The sequence below is a fragment of the Pristis pectinata genome, chromosome 6 (assembly GCF_009764475.1).
Source record: "Pristis pectinata isolate sPriPec2 chromosome 6, sPriPec2.1.pri, whole genome shotgun sequence".
In the NCBI taxonomy this organism is placed as follows: domain Eukaryota; kingdom Metazoa; phylum Chordata; class Chondrichthyes; order Rhinopristiformes; family Pristidae; genus Pristis; species Pristis pectinata.
Window position 1 is genome coordinate 99,412,036 of NC_067410.1, and position 16,717 is coordinate 99,428,752.

Sequence of the window (16,717 nt, forward strand, 5' to 3'; positions counted from 1 at the left end):
GCTGCTATAGGTCCTTTTATTCCAATCTTGATGACCAAGCCTATTACGTGGCACTCTTTCACATGCCGTAAATAGCAAACCAGGAAGTTTTCTCTCATTGACCCTCTATATAACTTTAAAAATACGTGTCAAGTTTATAAGACAGAATTTACCTTTAAGACATCCATGCATGTTTTCAATCTACACTTGTCCAAGTGATGGCTCATTCAATCTGATTATTGTTTCCCCACCACTAATATAAACCAGCTGACATGCAATTACTGGGTTTATTCTCGCACCCTTTGTGAATAAGTATGTAAAAGCTGTACTTTTCTAGTTGTCAGACACTATTCACTAATCTATACTTGTTTGGAAGACTTCGTAAACTGTCATGGAGATGAAAATAGTCTCACTTAACTTAATTCCCCAGCTCAGGTACAGCATCTAGGATAGGCTTGGTATGGACTCTTCAAAGAATTAAAAAATGGAATTCTAAGATGACACCTCACCCAATTACTATGAACTATTTGACAGTAAAAGGCTATTTAAAACTTTTAAAGAAAATTCTTCTCCAGATATAGGCAATACTTTCAACCTGTGAAAATGGGGCAGAGGCAGCAAACAAAAACAAAGTAACAAATCCTGACATTACAAGACAGACTACTAAGCAAGCTTCCTCGTCAAGCTGTGCAAGCAAAGCAGTTAGCATTTTTTGTCAATAATCCAGTTTTCAGTCATTTTTCTGGTGCTAGCCTAAAAATTTGCCCAAATGTATTCAGTGTTGCTACTTGCCAGTTTTACTATTCATGATTTATGCATTGTTAACTCCACATCATAATGACATTATAAAAAAAAGCCAAAAAAGCCCCAAAAGTGATACTTTAAATTAATTCTACTTCTTAAAATAAAATTCTTGCTTTATTACACGCTTTACCTACCTTGCAAGTAGATTGCAGCATCAATTATTTTTATTAATCTATCAACCAAATGAAGCACTTCTTCATCATTGGAAGTACTGTTCAGTTGTCTCCTTCCATATTGCAGGACCTGGGTAAACATCTCAAAACGTATCCAAGTTAATTGTATTTTGATTGATAGAATTTCTGTGGAATTTTGTGTCTCCCCAATGGCAGCGTCATTTGTTTTGATTTTGACAGTGCTGAACAGAAAAAAATACATAATATTTATTCTAAAGGGAAATTGAATTCCAAAGTAGAATTTCATTGTCCTGGGAAGAACAATGAAATTGACCACACCATGCTTACTTAACTCAGATTCAGTATCCACATTTATGATGCAAATGTCATCTGGGCTAAAGCACTCCAAATATAAATTACTTAGTTATTGAATTTTTTGTGCCTTTAGTAATAAGATTGTTTTGGAAAACAAACAAGTAATTTCTTGAAAAGTTTAAATGGAAGCATAGGGAGGACAAACATAGGCTTCCCTGTTATTCTTTTCTTGATGGTTATGTTTGCTTCTATGACCAGTGAGTGAACTCAACTAAGCACACAGAGATTTCATTAAAACAATCCTAAAGCCTTGTGTTAAGTACTAAGACATAAACTGACAGTCCTTGGTTAAGCATCCTGTTTTTGCACAAATTCCCATCCACCTTCCAAATTTGAGAAATATTCTGTCAAAACACAGAGTAAAGAGATCTGTTAAAAACAATAAATAAAAAAATCATAAATTGTACCTATTAGGAATTCCTTTGTCACAGAATGCTGTACACAGAGCCGCCAAACGAAATAAAACTACGATACCCTCCAACAGAGGTAGAGTTTCCTTGTGGGACTCAGCCTTCTCCAATGAACTGATCAATGCTGTCAGTCTCTCATGTACATCCCACCACAATCTACTCTTGAATTTCATTTCCACTGGTCCACATCTACAAGCAATGAACAAACCTACTTCATTAGGAGTTTGAGGAGATTTGGTACGTCACCAAAGACTCTTGCAAATTTCTACAGATGTACAGCAGAGAGCACTCTGACTGGTTGCATCACTGCCTGGTGTGGAGGCTCCAATGGACAAGATTGAAAGAGGCTGCAGAGGGTTGGAGACTCAGCCAGCTCCATCATGGACATAACCCTCCATGCCATCGAGGACATTTGAAGACATTTGCAGTGCCTCAAGAAGACAGCATCCATCATTAAGGACCCTCACCACCCGGGACATGCCCTCTTCACGTTACTACCAACAGGGAGGAGATACGAGAGCCTGAAGACCCACACTCAACGTTTCAGGAACAGCTTCTTCCCCTCTGCCATCAGATTCCTGAACAGTCCGTGAACACTATCTCAGTATTCCTCTTTTGCACTATTTATTTTTGTAACTTATAGTAATTTTTATGTCTTTATGTCTCACACTATACTGCTGCCACAAAACAACAAATTTCACGACACATGGCAGTGATAATCAACCTGATTCTGATTCTGACCTGCATTAATAAGTTTGCTAGGAAAATATTTTAAAAAAGCATTTCTGGAAAACAAAGACACATACCATACAGGTGCAATGCATTTAAAAGGAAGAATTTATAACATTGATCAGGTATTCAGAGTGAGGGACTTTGACATTTTGGTCATATCTTCCAGTTTCAATCCAAGTAATTACTCTCCTGGCATAAAAGATTAGTTAACAACACTAACCTCTCCTCGAAGGAGAGTCAAAACAACTACACAATTGTACCAGCCTATTCTTGTCAGTTTTTGTTTCAATGGCTAAATCATCGAACAGCTGGTGGTCATGCTAGAACACTATAATAAGGATACAGCTAAGAGCACTGTGTAACACCAATTACAGGAAGAACATGATCACACTGTGGAGGGCGCAAAGGAGATTTACCAGATGTTGCCAGGGTTGGAGGATTCTTGTTAAGAGGACAGAGTGGCTCAGCTGGGGTTATTTTATTTGTAAGAAAGGCAGCTAAGAGAGCATGTAAAATTATGGGAAACCTGGACAGGATGAAGAGAAAGGCTCTACATTGCTTAGCTGAGAAATCAATAACTTGGAAACAAAGTTAAATTAACTGTTGAAAGAATTAGAGAGAAACAGGAATAATTTATTTCACTCAGGAATAGAGGGAGGTGCGGGTGAGAGATCTGGAACTCATCACCTGAAATGTACATGGATAATCAAACAAAATTACGGACAAAGATCTAGGAAATGATATTAACTTCAGTTGAGCACAAACGGCTAAGTTACTTCCTGTGTCACTGATTTTAAAAGCTGCTCTCCTCGTATCTTGGCTGCCATAGGTTTAAACAAAACATTAGAAGCTTCCACAAAAGACAGCAATGAAAGTTTAGATATCACACCTCTGGACAAGTACAGGGGCTCCATGGGTTACAGATGATCCCACTTATGGAAATCCAACTTTGCCAAGTTCTCCCATAATTTTTAAAACGTTTTCCAAATGGTATAACAATAAAAAGTTTTGTGGTAATCATTAATAACTGGATACAGTATATATTCCATGAGTTTAACTATGGGTAGTGTTCGTGTCATTGGTAAAGCACACCACTATTCAGTCTCATACAAACTTGCATATGGCAAATTTTAGATGACACCATTTAGTGGAGGCAGAAAGAGACAGTTCACCAATACTCTCATTAGCTGTATCAGGAGCATTTCAGCTCTCAAGATTGATATTCATCTTTGACGCTGGTTAAATTCTTTATTGGTCGACAAGACAAAATAGAATGATTAAATGCGAACAAATTTTAAATGGATATTGTAAAAATATAATTCGTACTCAGCTGGCAGGACTGGATTCAGTGAGCCTTGTGCTGTAAAACTCAAGCGTGGCCGTTTTTCTGGAACTTCATCATTGCTACTTTCTCCACTCATGTCAGGAACCCCTGTTGATTGTGTCTGGGTTCGATTACACGTTGCCTGCACGACACTGATTCCTTCCGCTCTCATTGCTATATACAAGCAACTTAACAAATACTGAAACACAACATACTAAATTACAACATGTAACAACAAAGAGCGTGTATAAAAACAAAGCAACACACTTCACTATAGCAATCATCTGGTGACACTTCAGGTAGCCTTTGAAAGAAATTGTTTGATGAGAAAAGGTCATGACTGAGACTATATTCAGAGCAGTTCAGAAGGGCAGATAAGGTTATTGAGACATAAGATTCTGAGGCTTACAGAACAAAATGTTGACAGGATATTTCCCCTGGTAGGAGAATCCAAAACTAGCAGTAATAGTTTCAGGTGGAGACGAGGAACTTGTTCACTGAGAGAATAGTGAGTCTTTGGAATTCTCTACCTCAGAAAGCTGTGGGTATATATCCAAAGCTAAGATAGACAGATTTTTGATCTATAGGGAAAATCAAGAGTTATGATGAACAGACAGGAGGGGAGTTGAGGCCAAGCTCAGATCAGTCTTGAACTTATTCAATAGCAGAACCAGGTGACCCACTCCATCTTCTATTTGTTAAGTTCCATACAATGCATCGGATTTAACATCCGGTGCATACCCAGTGGTTAGTGGTAATGCATCCATGTGCCAAGCCAGAGTAATGTGCAAGCTTACTATTACAATGGCCTAATTCAATTCAACTAGAACAATAGGGAAACACCATGAAAAGATACAGTCAGTCTCATCAGAAGCATGAACCAGAGACTGAGCCAAGAATTATCACACTTCCACATGACCTAATAATTACTATTATTGTAACAGTGAAGCAGTTGGTTTCACCTGACAAGCACTTTCTCAGATGGGGAATGATGACTGATGCATTGAAACCTAAAAATGGAGGACTCAACCCCTCCTGATCATTCAAGTTAATATTATTGGATTATTTAATGAGGCAAGTGATTCAACAATTGCCACTTGAACCCACGAACAAAAATGATTAGGTTACCATGGTAACATTTACCATGTTACTACTTATCAGACTTTGATGCAAGTACAGGGGTTACATAGAACAGGACAGCACAATACAGGCCCTTTGGCCCACAATGTTGTGCCGACCTTTAAACCTCGCCTAAGACTATCTAACCCCTTCCTCCCACATATCCCTCTGTTTTAATTTCCTCCATATGCTTATCTAGTAATCTCTTCAATTTGACCAATGTACCTGCCTCCACCACCACCCCAGGCAGCGCATTCCATGCCCCAACCACTCTATGGGTAAAAAACCTTCCTATGATATCTCCCTTGAACTTCCCACCCATTACTTTAAAGCCATTGTATTGAGCATTGGTGCCCTGGGAAAGAGGGGCTGGCTGTCCACTCTATCTATTCCTCTCAATATTTTGTACTATTGAGTACTTCTACTTCACTTATGAAGACTTACACTAGAATTTCACCTTCCCCTTTGCTGAATCCTCCAAGTCGATTTCCTTTGTGAATACTCATGAAAAGTATTCTTTCAGGACGTTACCTACTGGCTCCATGCAGGTTGCCCGTCATCCCTAATGGGCCCGACTTTGACCCTCACCAATTTTTATTGATGCACCATAGAAAGCATCCTATCCAGATGCATCACGGCTTGGTATGGCAACTGCTCTACCCGACACCGCAAGAGATTGAAGAGAGTTGTGGACACATCTCAGCACATTACGGAAACCACCCTCCCCTCCATGGACTCTGTCTACACTTCTTGCTGCCATGGTAAAGCAGCCAACATAATCAAAGACCCCTCCCACCCCAAACGTTCTCTCTTCACCTCCTCCCTCCCATTGTGCAGAAGATTCAAAAGCCTGAAAGCACATAGCACCAGGCTCAAGGACAGCTTCTATCCCGCTGTTATAAGACTATTGAATGATCCCCTAGTACAGCAAGGTGGACTCTTTACCTCACAATGTACCTTATTATGGCCTTACACCTATTGTCTGCCTGCACTTTCTCTGGAACTATAACACTTTATTCTGTATTCTGTTATTGTTTTCCCTTGTACTATCTCAAGGCACTGTTGTAATAAATGATCTGTATGGATGACATGCAATACAAGGCTTTTCGCTGTATCTCAGTACATGTGACAATAATAAACCAACTTACCGATTTATTCTGGTGACCCTAACATAGAATGCCTTTGTATTTATCTTAATCCTGTCTGCCAGTAATTTTTCATGACCTCCCTTCCTTTCTAATTTCCCTGCACTTTTTATACTCGATGGGCCTTCCCTGTCTTTAGTTGGCTATACCTGTCATATTATTCGTTTATCTCTTCATCCAGCCCTTGTCATCCCTCGACATTCTATGCCATCTAGTTTTAGCTACCTCTGACATGGGGAATAGTTTCCTGCAATCTAGCCTATCTATCCCCCTACTAATTTTATCCACCTCAATCATGTCCTCTCTTAACCTCCTTGACTCCAGGGAGAACAGACCCAGCCTATCCAGTCTCTCCCTGCACACTCCATCCCAGGCAACATCCTGGTGATCAATCTCCTCTCCACCCTCCCCAGCGCAATCATATCTTCAACGGAAGGAGCATTATTGGACCTTATAAGACAGGAGCTGGCAAAGGTAGGCTGGAAGTATCTACTTGGAGGTAAGTCTACACCTGCACAGTGGGAAGCATTCAATGAGGACATAGAGTTCAGGGCCAACATGGTCCTGTAAGGGTGAAAGCCAAAGTTAAAAGATACAGGGAACCCTAGATGTCGAGGGATGACAAGGGCTGAATGAAGCGATAAATGAATAACATGACAGGTATAGCCAACTAAAGACAGAGAAGGCCCATCAAGAGTATAAAAAGTGCGGGGGGGGGGGGGGGGGGGGGGTTCTCTGGCTTACGAATGACCTGCCTTACAGAAATCCAACTTTATGCCTATTCTCCCATATTTTTAAAGGATTTTTCATGCTAGTAATAATAATTTTAAAATATTTCACTGGATTCATTACTGACAGTGTATAATTCATTAGTTTAATACTGGGTAGTGTTAGGGTGATTATTCAATGAAATGAAAGAATTATAGCAAGTGTACATAGAGCAATACTAAATGGGTAGCCATGGAAAACAAACAACTCTGACCTACAGAAAAATCATCTTTTGGAAACAGAATCCTTATATAATGCTGGGACTGCCAGGAATGACTGTTCTGATTTTGCAGGAGTCAACAAAAGAACACTTGGACAACTGCACACACCCTTTCAAATGGGCTTTTGAACCATGACTCATTTGCCAATGGGCAAATAATATTTTCTTGCGCTAGATAAACTCTGAAGGAATGAGAATCTAAACATGTAAAATTAAATGTTAAGTGTCAAAAAGGTTACTTGGCAGCAATGATAATTTTTTTAAAAAATGGTATTAAAAATTTACTTAAAGCCAGAAGTAGCAATGCCAACTTTTTCTGCTACATTCAATGACTAACTTGTATCTATAATAGCAACATCATCCCCTTATATGGATTCCAAAGAAGTAACTTGGCAAAGTAGCAATATAAAGCAGTCTGAAGGAGAAACTTTGAACAGAGACTTCTAGATTTCAAGGTTTAACTAGCAATAAGCAGACCCCAGAAGTTGCTTTGATTTACTCCATAAGTAAACAGTGAGCACAACACAGCTCACAAAAATGAGGGTGAATAATTCATCACATGTGAACTGCTTTGAGGCATTTGATAAGATACAAGATATATGCAATATGACTCAACATTAAGTTTTTTTTTATATTTCAGGTGTTCCATTCAAACATTTATTGCCCAAATCTTGTTCAAGATAATAGTGGGCTAACTCCTTTATTTACTGGAATGTTTGTGCTATTATTTCTTAAATTACACTGCTAGAGAGATCAATTGCTCCAACAAAAAGTCTAAAGATGTAGATAGTGATGATTAACTAGAAGAGCTTTTAAAGTGTAATATTTTATGGTAAAGGCAGACTTGCATTTATACAAATATTTGTCATTTCTCTTTGGAAAAGCACATAACATGTAATGGACTATTTTGTTACTTCTTATTAGGGATGTTGGAAGGAAGATTTGTGTATGGGGATGAATTCTGTCAAATATGGAAATGAGTACAATTGGGCCTGATAGCTGTAATGTAAATATGAGCTACAGCTAATTTGCACAGTAACAGATCCAACTAACAGCAAAAGATAATTTATGGTTGGATTATTGGTTAAAATGGAAAGTTGCTACTGTAATAGGATTATCGTCCATTCATTGTGCCACATGATCTTTTAGTTACACTAGAATTGTTAGAATTTGACTGGATCTATTTAAACATCTCATCTGAATAGCAGGACCTCTGGCACTGCTGCTCTGTATATCCAGTCCTAGAACAAGCAATACACCAGCATTCAAGATACCTTGATCTCTGTCAAGGAGATGGGAGGGAGGGCAAACCTTTTATGTCTCGTGCATCAAGTTACTGATTACAGGAAGTCCTTGACAAACAATTGCAAGTGAATCATTAGCACTCTCCTTACCAAGTAAAATACATGATTGAAAAAAACGTAAGAATACACAAGGATTAAAAAAATACCTTCTGTTTCGGCTGCGTTCCTATCATTTCAGTTACAGCTCTGCAAATCACATGTATACGGTGTTTCTGTATTGGCATTGCACACACAACTCCTGACGGTGTAAACATCAAAGAGTGCTGGAATATGTGACATAAAGCTGATCTTAATTTATCAGAGTCAATGAGTTTCATCAGTCCATCTCCAATAAAAGTACTTAATTTATCCATTAACATGTTAAGGTAAAATGGTTCTATCACATGCACGCTTGCAAGATGTTCAGAATTGATAGGAAAAAGTGCTCTGACCAATTCTGCAAATGGCTCCTCATACAATTCTAATTCAGCTCTGTCAGTTCCCTTAAACAATATCAAAAGATCAATAAAATTTGTAAAAAACATATTTGACAATTCTTCTGGTGGTGGCCCTCCGAGGTTTGTTAACTTTGATAACAGGGCTAACACAATACTCTTTATCTTGGGACTGCCATGTTCTAAAAGGGAGCAGCCTATTTCCCATAAGATGAGCAGTTGCCTCCTGCAAAACACACTTGAAAGGATCGAAGATAGTATTCTCAGTAATATGATCTCCAATAATTCTACTTGTAACACAGAGTTCAGTTGAAGAGGTGCAGGGGTTAAATATCCTGGATTCTCTGTCACAGCCACAATAAAACGATTAACTGTGAATGGCCACAAAGACGATTCCTGCATCATTGTATTCTTCTCCCTCAGACAGATTAGATCTTGAAAGAGGCTGAGCACTTCCTTTGTTTGTATTCCAAATATAAAGGGATTCTTGTTCTTAAATAGCCAAAGCAAAGAAATTATAATTTTTGTAATACAATTATGCAATGCCTGGCAGTTTTGGGCTGCAGCAATCCGAAGAAGCCTGGTTATGATCCAGTTACTGAAATCTTTAAAAAAAAGAGATACAATCAGATTAAATAGCACAAATAAAAACAAACACAAATTCAGATTCAGGCTGCATCCAAAGAAATCAGTGTCTTCACCAGAGCATAAACATTACGCTGATAGATGAAATTGACTGGGGCATGTTCAAAAGGACTATATTGGCCAGCATGGAGTGCTTAAGCTGAATCCTAAGTAACTGGATTCAATAACTATTGGAGACAGACATAATGGATCGGATTAAATGAATGCAATTGCAAACAAGAGTAAAAATGAACACAAGATGCTGGAGGAACTCAGCAGGTCAGGCAGCATCAATGGAGGGAAATAAATGCTGCCTGATCTGCTGAGTTCCTCCAGCATTTTGTGTTCGTTGCCACAGATTTCCAGCATCTGCAGTCTCTCTTGTATTTCTAAAAATGTGAATATATGATTTGCCAATTTTTGTTATAATTTATAATATTCACATTAATGTTCAAAATTCCTTATGAGACTTTTGGAGGCCATTCAATCACAGAGTATGCTGACTCTCAGAGGAATCCCATCAACTTCATTGCCCCATTTATTTCCTTTAGGGTGGTTCAGAACAATGGTGTTCCACTCAGTGTTCAAATAAACAAGCAAGAAGCAGCAAGTTCACAAAGGATATTAGTAATTTGTAATTACTTTGCTAAAATCAGTAGGGCCTGATTGAAAACAGTTAATTCAATACACTCAAGAATTAAACCTGGTCAGCAATAAACAACAAATTATATCCATTAGCTTAATATGCTTGATTTGTAATGAATCACCAACAAAGAAACAGTTTAAAAATTTACAATCTTCAGAGATATGTTAATGGATATAGTAGTGAAGTCTCTCCTTAATCCTCACCATCATATTGCAACAGTTACGATGATGAAAAGTATTACTCTTTCAAGGAGGAGGACTAAATGCAGTTGGAATAAGCTAGAAGTTCATACTCCATTTTATTGAACTTCTGAAAGAAAATTGGATGCGATGCGAAAAGACCAACTTTGTTTTGATCCCTTTCAGTGCAAAGTTTATTTCTTGGCCTCCTGTTTCATTAAGTATTGTTCCTTGAAACTGACTCCACCAAGTGGAGAAGCAGAGTAACAGCATCCTCTTCTCATTTAATTTAGTAACTCAGAAGTTACTGTCAGATTTTCTCCATTGCAATTGAGAGTGCTGACAGCCACATCATTGCTCTCACATTCCCAGACAACATTTCATTTTGATGTCCAGAACTTTAACAGGCATCACCCTACTTATCTGTAACTTCGATATACACTCACCAATACAACTACGCTCATCGTCACTACTGAGCCGCTGAATTACTTTGGTTGGCTTTTGTGGAGCACTCACAAACATAAGAGGAAAGGATTTCATAATGTGTTGAATAAAATCTAGCAGCATCACACACGTTGGCTGAGAGTCCATCTTCTTCAAAAGCTCCAAAGCAACTGAAATTTAAACAAAAAGGATAACATTTTATATTGAATGATATACAATTCGATCTATGCGATTATTATTCCTGATGAGAGATCAATAGATCCAAGTCTTGGAACAAAAATGTTAACAACTGCTGCTGGATGCTGACAGGAAGAATGCTTCATGCAATTAATTAAACCTTTGCGAACTGCAATATATTTATTTGTTTCAAAAAAGTGTCAGATGAGCTTCAGCTTTTTCAATGCTAAGAAATATCAGTTTATATTCCACCATAAAATTCACATGCTGCTTTCAGAACACACAAAATTGAAATAAATTATTTTTCTTCAGAATTTAGCAATGAAACAGGTCATTTACAAGGAACTCATCTTAACCTTCAAGTTATACAATTTAAATGCTTTTGGGAGACTTAACAAAATTTAGCAAATTCACAGTTGTAACTGAGCATGACAATTTTCAAAATTCATACAAAGTATAATTTTCAACAACAAATTAAAATCACATCAACTGCAAGGTGTATTTAATGATTCCTCTAATAATTTGGTAGAGGATTTGAGATTTGGAATTTTCCCACATGAAGCAAGAATACCTGCATTTAACTACAATAATGTCACAATCCAGTTCATTCAATATCTTCAATTTCAATTAATGTTTAGTGCAAGAAGGATAAAATGATATACACTTCATTATTCACACAAAAGCATATGAAGATTTTATCTGATGCATTTTGAACCTAATGTAGAATGTGGCCCCTACACAAACAACTCGTCACAGGCAAACTGAGCTAAATGAGAACAAATAAAAACTTTTAAGAAAGATATCATCCATGGATGAGATTTAGGGACAAATATATTTTCTAGCTAGCAGAACAACCTTTGTCCTGTAAATATGAAGCCCTAAAGCTAGTTTTCAATATTTAACATTAGTGGGATATTGATTGGGAGAAGTGGTGGTGGTGGGGGAAAGGGCAGGGTGTGAGTGTTTAGAGTAAGTAATGATGGAAGTACTTACCAACATCAACATCAGTCAGCATCTTGTCAACAAACTGACAAAGAATCTGCCTTGGCTTTTGCACCACTGTGTTATAATCTTTTGGACTGGCACTATATGTAATAAAAGAAACAACAATTTTTCAGGTTAAATACACTTACGCAATACAATCTTATCTAAAATAACTTAGGCTATCTGGTTTAAGCAGTTTCCTTATGTCAACCCTCCACTTGTCTCATTTTTAGCAACGCCTCATCCTTAAAGTCTCTGCCCTTACAAACTACAACTCCACCTCTCACATTTCCTCTGTGTTACGGACTCAGTGAAAGTCCCTTTAAGATAGAGAGTGTGTGTGTATGTGTGTGTGGGGCGTGCTTACGTCAATAGAAGATAAAGGACGTAATGACGTTGTTGAAGAAGAAGAAGAAGAAGAAGAGAGAGAGAGAAGGGAGAGAGACACCAGCCTGCTTGTTTTTCTCTATCGATGGATGAGAAACAATAACTGTGTTTACCACTGAAATCCATGTATGGAAGTTGGAAGTAATCCGGTGGAGTTCACTTTGTTGCTGACCTGTAGAAGGAAACAGGTATTTGTATGTGGACGACCACGGTTCGGATGCTTTTCGGGGTGAGGAAGTATTTTGTCACGAACCAGCAACAAAAGAAACACACTGAGCATGATTCAGTGTTAAAAACTATTTTATTAATCACTACTTATGATAATACGTAAAATAAAAGTAAAAATGTTAGTATGTTAGAATTCAAAAATGTTAAACCTTGAACGTTAACCCCAAAACTAAACTCTTCGTGTGTGTGTGTGACAAAGTCCAAAACTCCCAGTTCCGGAATGGTTCTTAAAGTTCAGTTCCGCAAGCCATAAGGTGAAACATGAGCAAGGGCTTCTTCAACAACCACCGTTGTCTGAAGATAAGACGTAGATGTAGAGAACATAGGGAGAGTAGATAAGAAATCCAAATGTTCCACGATGGAACCCAAACGACACTTCAGTATTTACTCGGTAGTGACTTCCTCACCCCGAAAAGCATCCGAACCGTGGTCGTCCACATACAAATACCTGTTTCCTTCTACAGGTCAGCAACAAAGTGAACTCCACCGGATTACTTCCAACTTCCATACATGGATTTCAGTGGTAAACACAGTTATTGTTTCTCATCCATCGATAGAGAAAAACAAGCAGGCTGGTGTCTCTCTCCCTTCTCTCTCTCTCTTCTTCTTCTTCTTCTTCTTCAACAACGTCATTACGTCCTTTATCTTCTATTGACGTAAGCACGCCCCACACACACATACACACACACTCTCTATCTTAAAGGGACTTTCACTGAGTCCGTAACATCTGCAGCATCCTTGAACATGATGATGCCTCCTAAGTTCTGTCGAATTTCCTACCTGAATATCTTCTATTCAGATGAACATCCTCCAACAGCATCAAAATGGCTCTAATTAAGCATGAATGGCCTATACGGTTCTGTGACCATAACAAGATATTTATTCTCATTCCTCTCAACCTACTGTAGCTTCCACGACATGATGAAACTGTCTTCCTCCAATGCCTCTATTCCACTCTTCAGCTCAGTGGAACCATTCTCACTTGTTACCTCTCAAATAACATTACTGCATAAGCATCTGCACTCTTACTTTCACATCACAAACAAGTTATTTGATCATTTTCATTGCAGGTTGCAGAGCCTTGCTGTATCTCAATTCACTGCTGCATTTTTTCTTACAAACAAAACAATAACTGCACTTCAGAATTATTACACTGGCTGTCAAGTGCTCTGGAATGTTCTGAATGGGACTTGAAACAAAAGTGTTGCATAATATTGCATGTACCTTTCTTCCAAGTCAGAAGATTGATAGCCTGTTCTACAGACTTGAACATATAATAGACTCACCCAACATTGCCTCATTATCAAACTTGTCAGCATTAATATTTTCTCATTGCAGAGTTTAGAGCACTGGGAATGGCAGGCAGGGCAGTAGTTTGCTCCTCTTGCTGGATGTTGAAAATCAGGGAGACCTCCAGAGTCCCTGATGACTACACCTGGGAGAAGTGCTGTTGGGGGTTGACCTACTGGGGAAAGCCACAGAAGCTAGGTCTCTGACACTGAGTCTGACTCTGCAGCACAGAAGGGAAGGGGTGGAGGGTTGGTGGGGGCGGTGGGGGGTGGTGTGCTGAAGAGGACTCTAGTAGTGATAGGAGATTCATTGGTTAGGGGAACAGATCGGAGATTCTGTGGACTAGAATGAGACTCCCGAATGGTATGTTGCCTCCCAGGTGCCAGGGTCAGAGATGTATCAGATCAAGTCCACAGCATTCTTAAGGGGGAGGGTGAGCAAACAGAAGTTGTGGTACACATTGGTACCATTGACATAGATAGGAAAACAGATGAGGTCTTGAAGAGGGAATATCGGGTGTTAGGAAGGAAGCTAAAATGCAGGACGTCAAGGGTGGTAATCTCTGGATTGCTGCCTGTGCCACACGTCAGTAAGGGTAAGAATAGGAAAATAGGGTAGATGAATGTGTGGCTCAAGAATTGGTGTAGGGGGCAGGGTTTCAGATTTGTGGATCACTGGGATCTCTTCCGGGGAAGGTATGACCTGTACAAAAGGGACGGGTTGCACCTGAACTCGAGAGGTACCAATGTCCTTGCAGGCAGATTTGCTAGAGTTGTTAGGGAGGGTTTAAAACTAGATTGAGGGGCAAAGATAGAGTGGATAGCCAGCATCTTTTCCCCAGGGCAGTAATAGCCAATACCAGAGGGCATCCGTTTAAGGTCAGAGCAGGAATGTTCAAGGGAGACGTCAGAGGTAGGTTCTTTACACAGAGAATGGTGGGTGCCTGGAATGCACTGCCGGGGTGGTTGCAGAGGCCGATACAATAGGGACATTTAAAAGGCCCTTAGATAGGCACATGGAAGTAAGAAAAATGGAGGGTTATGGGCTGTGCAGGAGGGAAGGGTTAGATTGATCATGGAGTAAGTGTTCATATAGTTCAGCACAACATCATGGCCCAAAGGGCCTGTACTGTTCTATACTCTAATAAAAGGACTCAAAGTACAATTTGGAACATGACTTAATAATGATTAACTGAGTACAATATAGTTTTGGAATGTTCTGAGAACATAAAAGATGATATTTAGATTCAGGTTCTTTCTTTTAAGTCATCCAAAAGCAGCTCTTACAACGACAACACTTCCAACAGCATTGCCTCTTTAAGAGTCTCTCTCTCTCATCTGCATGGTGCCCTTTGTTACTTCATCCAATAACATCAAGATCACTTCCAAAAGTACATCAATTATACCAACTCCTCTCTTGACCCCCTCCAGTACCAGACTGCTCATCTTTTGACCAGTATTGGATGGGGTGTTATTTCCTCCAAAGAAACATTTTCATTATCTTTAAAACAGATCATGTAGTCCGCAACCCAACCCAACAGTAGGTAAGAAGTTCCATCGTCAGAACTAACCAAAAGACACTAAGTGAATACTACTAAGGAAGACCTGCATGGTGCAATATTTTCAACAACTTTGAAACCTCAGCACCACTGCAGGCTGCATTCAAGCCTATGAAGGTGGCAAACTCAGTTGTCAACCTCCTGACAGACTGTGCCTTTCCAAGATACGGACTTTACTTTCGTTCTGCTTCATTCCTAAAAAAAGCGTAAAACCACAAGATATACAATGAGACAGATATTGTTGCAGTTAGAAGACCACTAACTCTGTGATAGAATCAGGTTTACCAGCTGCCCAGGGCCAACAATGCAGACTTGCTCACTCCCAGGTCCAGGCATACTTGCTGCAGGAGATTCTTAAGCAAGGTATCCTTTGTAAAATACTTGAGGAAAGGCTACACATTAAGACTAGTGCTAATATATTGATTTTCAGTCCGCTATTTTATCCCTTAATAGAAAAGGATTATAATATGAGAATTATAAAGTTAAAGAGTCATACAGCACATAAAACAGGCTCTTTGGACCATTGTGCCCATGCCCACCATCAAATACTATCTATTCTAATCCCCACTTCCCAGCATGGAGCCTTGAGCCTTCTATGCCATAGCATTTCAAGCACTCATCGACATAATTCCTAAATGTTGTGAAAGTACCTGCCTGCAATACCCCCTCATTTCAGATTTCAATCATCCTCTGGGTGAAAATATTCTATGCCCTCTGGTCATGGATACCTCAACCAAGGTGAGAGGTTTCTCACTATCCACCCTATCTATGCCCTCCACAATAAGCCATAGTTTTATATATCCTCACCCTCCTCCACTCCAAAGAAAACAAATCCAACTATCTGATCTCTCCTCATAAGTGAAATTATCCATTCCAGCAACATCCTGGTGAATCTCCTGCATTTCCTCTAGTGCAATCACACCCTTCCAATGTATGAAGATTAAAAAGTGCACACAGTACTCCAGCTTTGACCTAACTAATAATTTATAGAGCTGTACCATAATTTCCCTGCTCTTATATTCTTCACCCCAGTTTATGAAGGCAAGTACCATGAATGCCTTCTCAACCATCTTATCTACCTGTACTGTTGCCTTGAGTGATCCCTGCACATATACATGAAGGCCCTTATGTACCTAAGAATTTCATACCATTCATTGTGTGTATCCTAGCCTGATCAGAACCAAAATGTATCACCTCACATTTTTCAGGAGTATCTGCCATTTCCCTGGCTATCTTACTGACTGATCAATACTGTTCTGTAGCTAATGAATGCCCTCCTCACAATCACCACCACCATTAGTCCCGATGCATGGTCTTGACCCAAAACGTCAGCCGTTCCTTTCCCTCCACAGATACTGCCTGACCTGTTGAGTTCCACCAGCAGTTTGCTTTAAACACCACCATTCTTCACGTCATTTGCAAGCTTTTTATATCGGAACAGTCAAGAACTGAGGGTCTCGGCTTAAGACAAAT

The 16,717-nt window shown here is 39.2% G+C and overlaps 1 protein-coding gene across 1 annotated transcript in view; it reads right to left on the minus strand.

Annotated features, from left to right (window-relative positions):
• Positions 1-16,717, minus strand: part of atr (ATR serine/threonine kinase) — an 82,257-nt gene that overhangs the window by 64,326 nt on the left and 1,214 nt on the right. The window contains exons 2-7 of the mRNA XM_052018966.1: positions 11,791-11,882; positions 10,623-10,790; positions 8,440-9,332; positions 3,740-3,936; positions 1,679-1,870; positions 918-1,138 (exon numbers count right to left, since the gene is read on the minus strand). Of these exons, the coding sequence (XP_051874926.1) occupies positions 918-1,138; positions 1,679-1,870; positions 3,740-3,936; positions 8,440-9,332; positions 10,623-10,790; positions 11,791-11,882 (1,763 nt within the window). The remainder of the gene's footprint in view (positions 1-917; positions 1,139-1,678; positions 1,871-3,739; positions 3,937-8,439; positions 9,333-10,622; positions 10,791-11,790; positions 11,883-16,717) is intronic.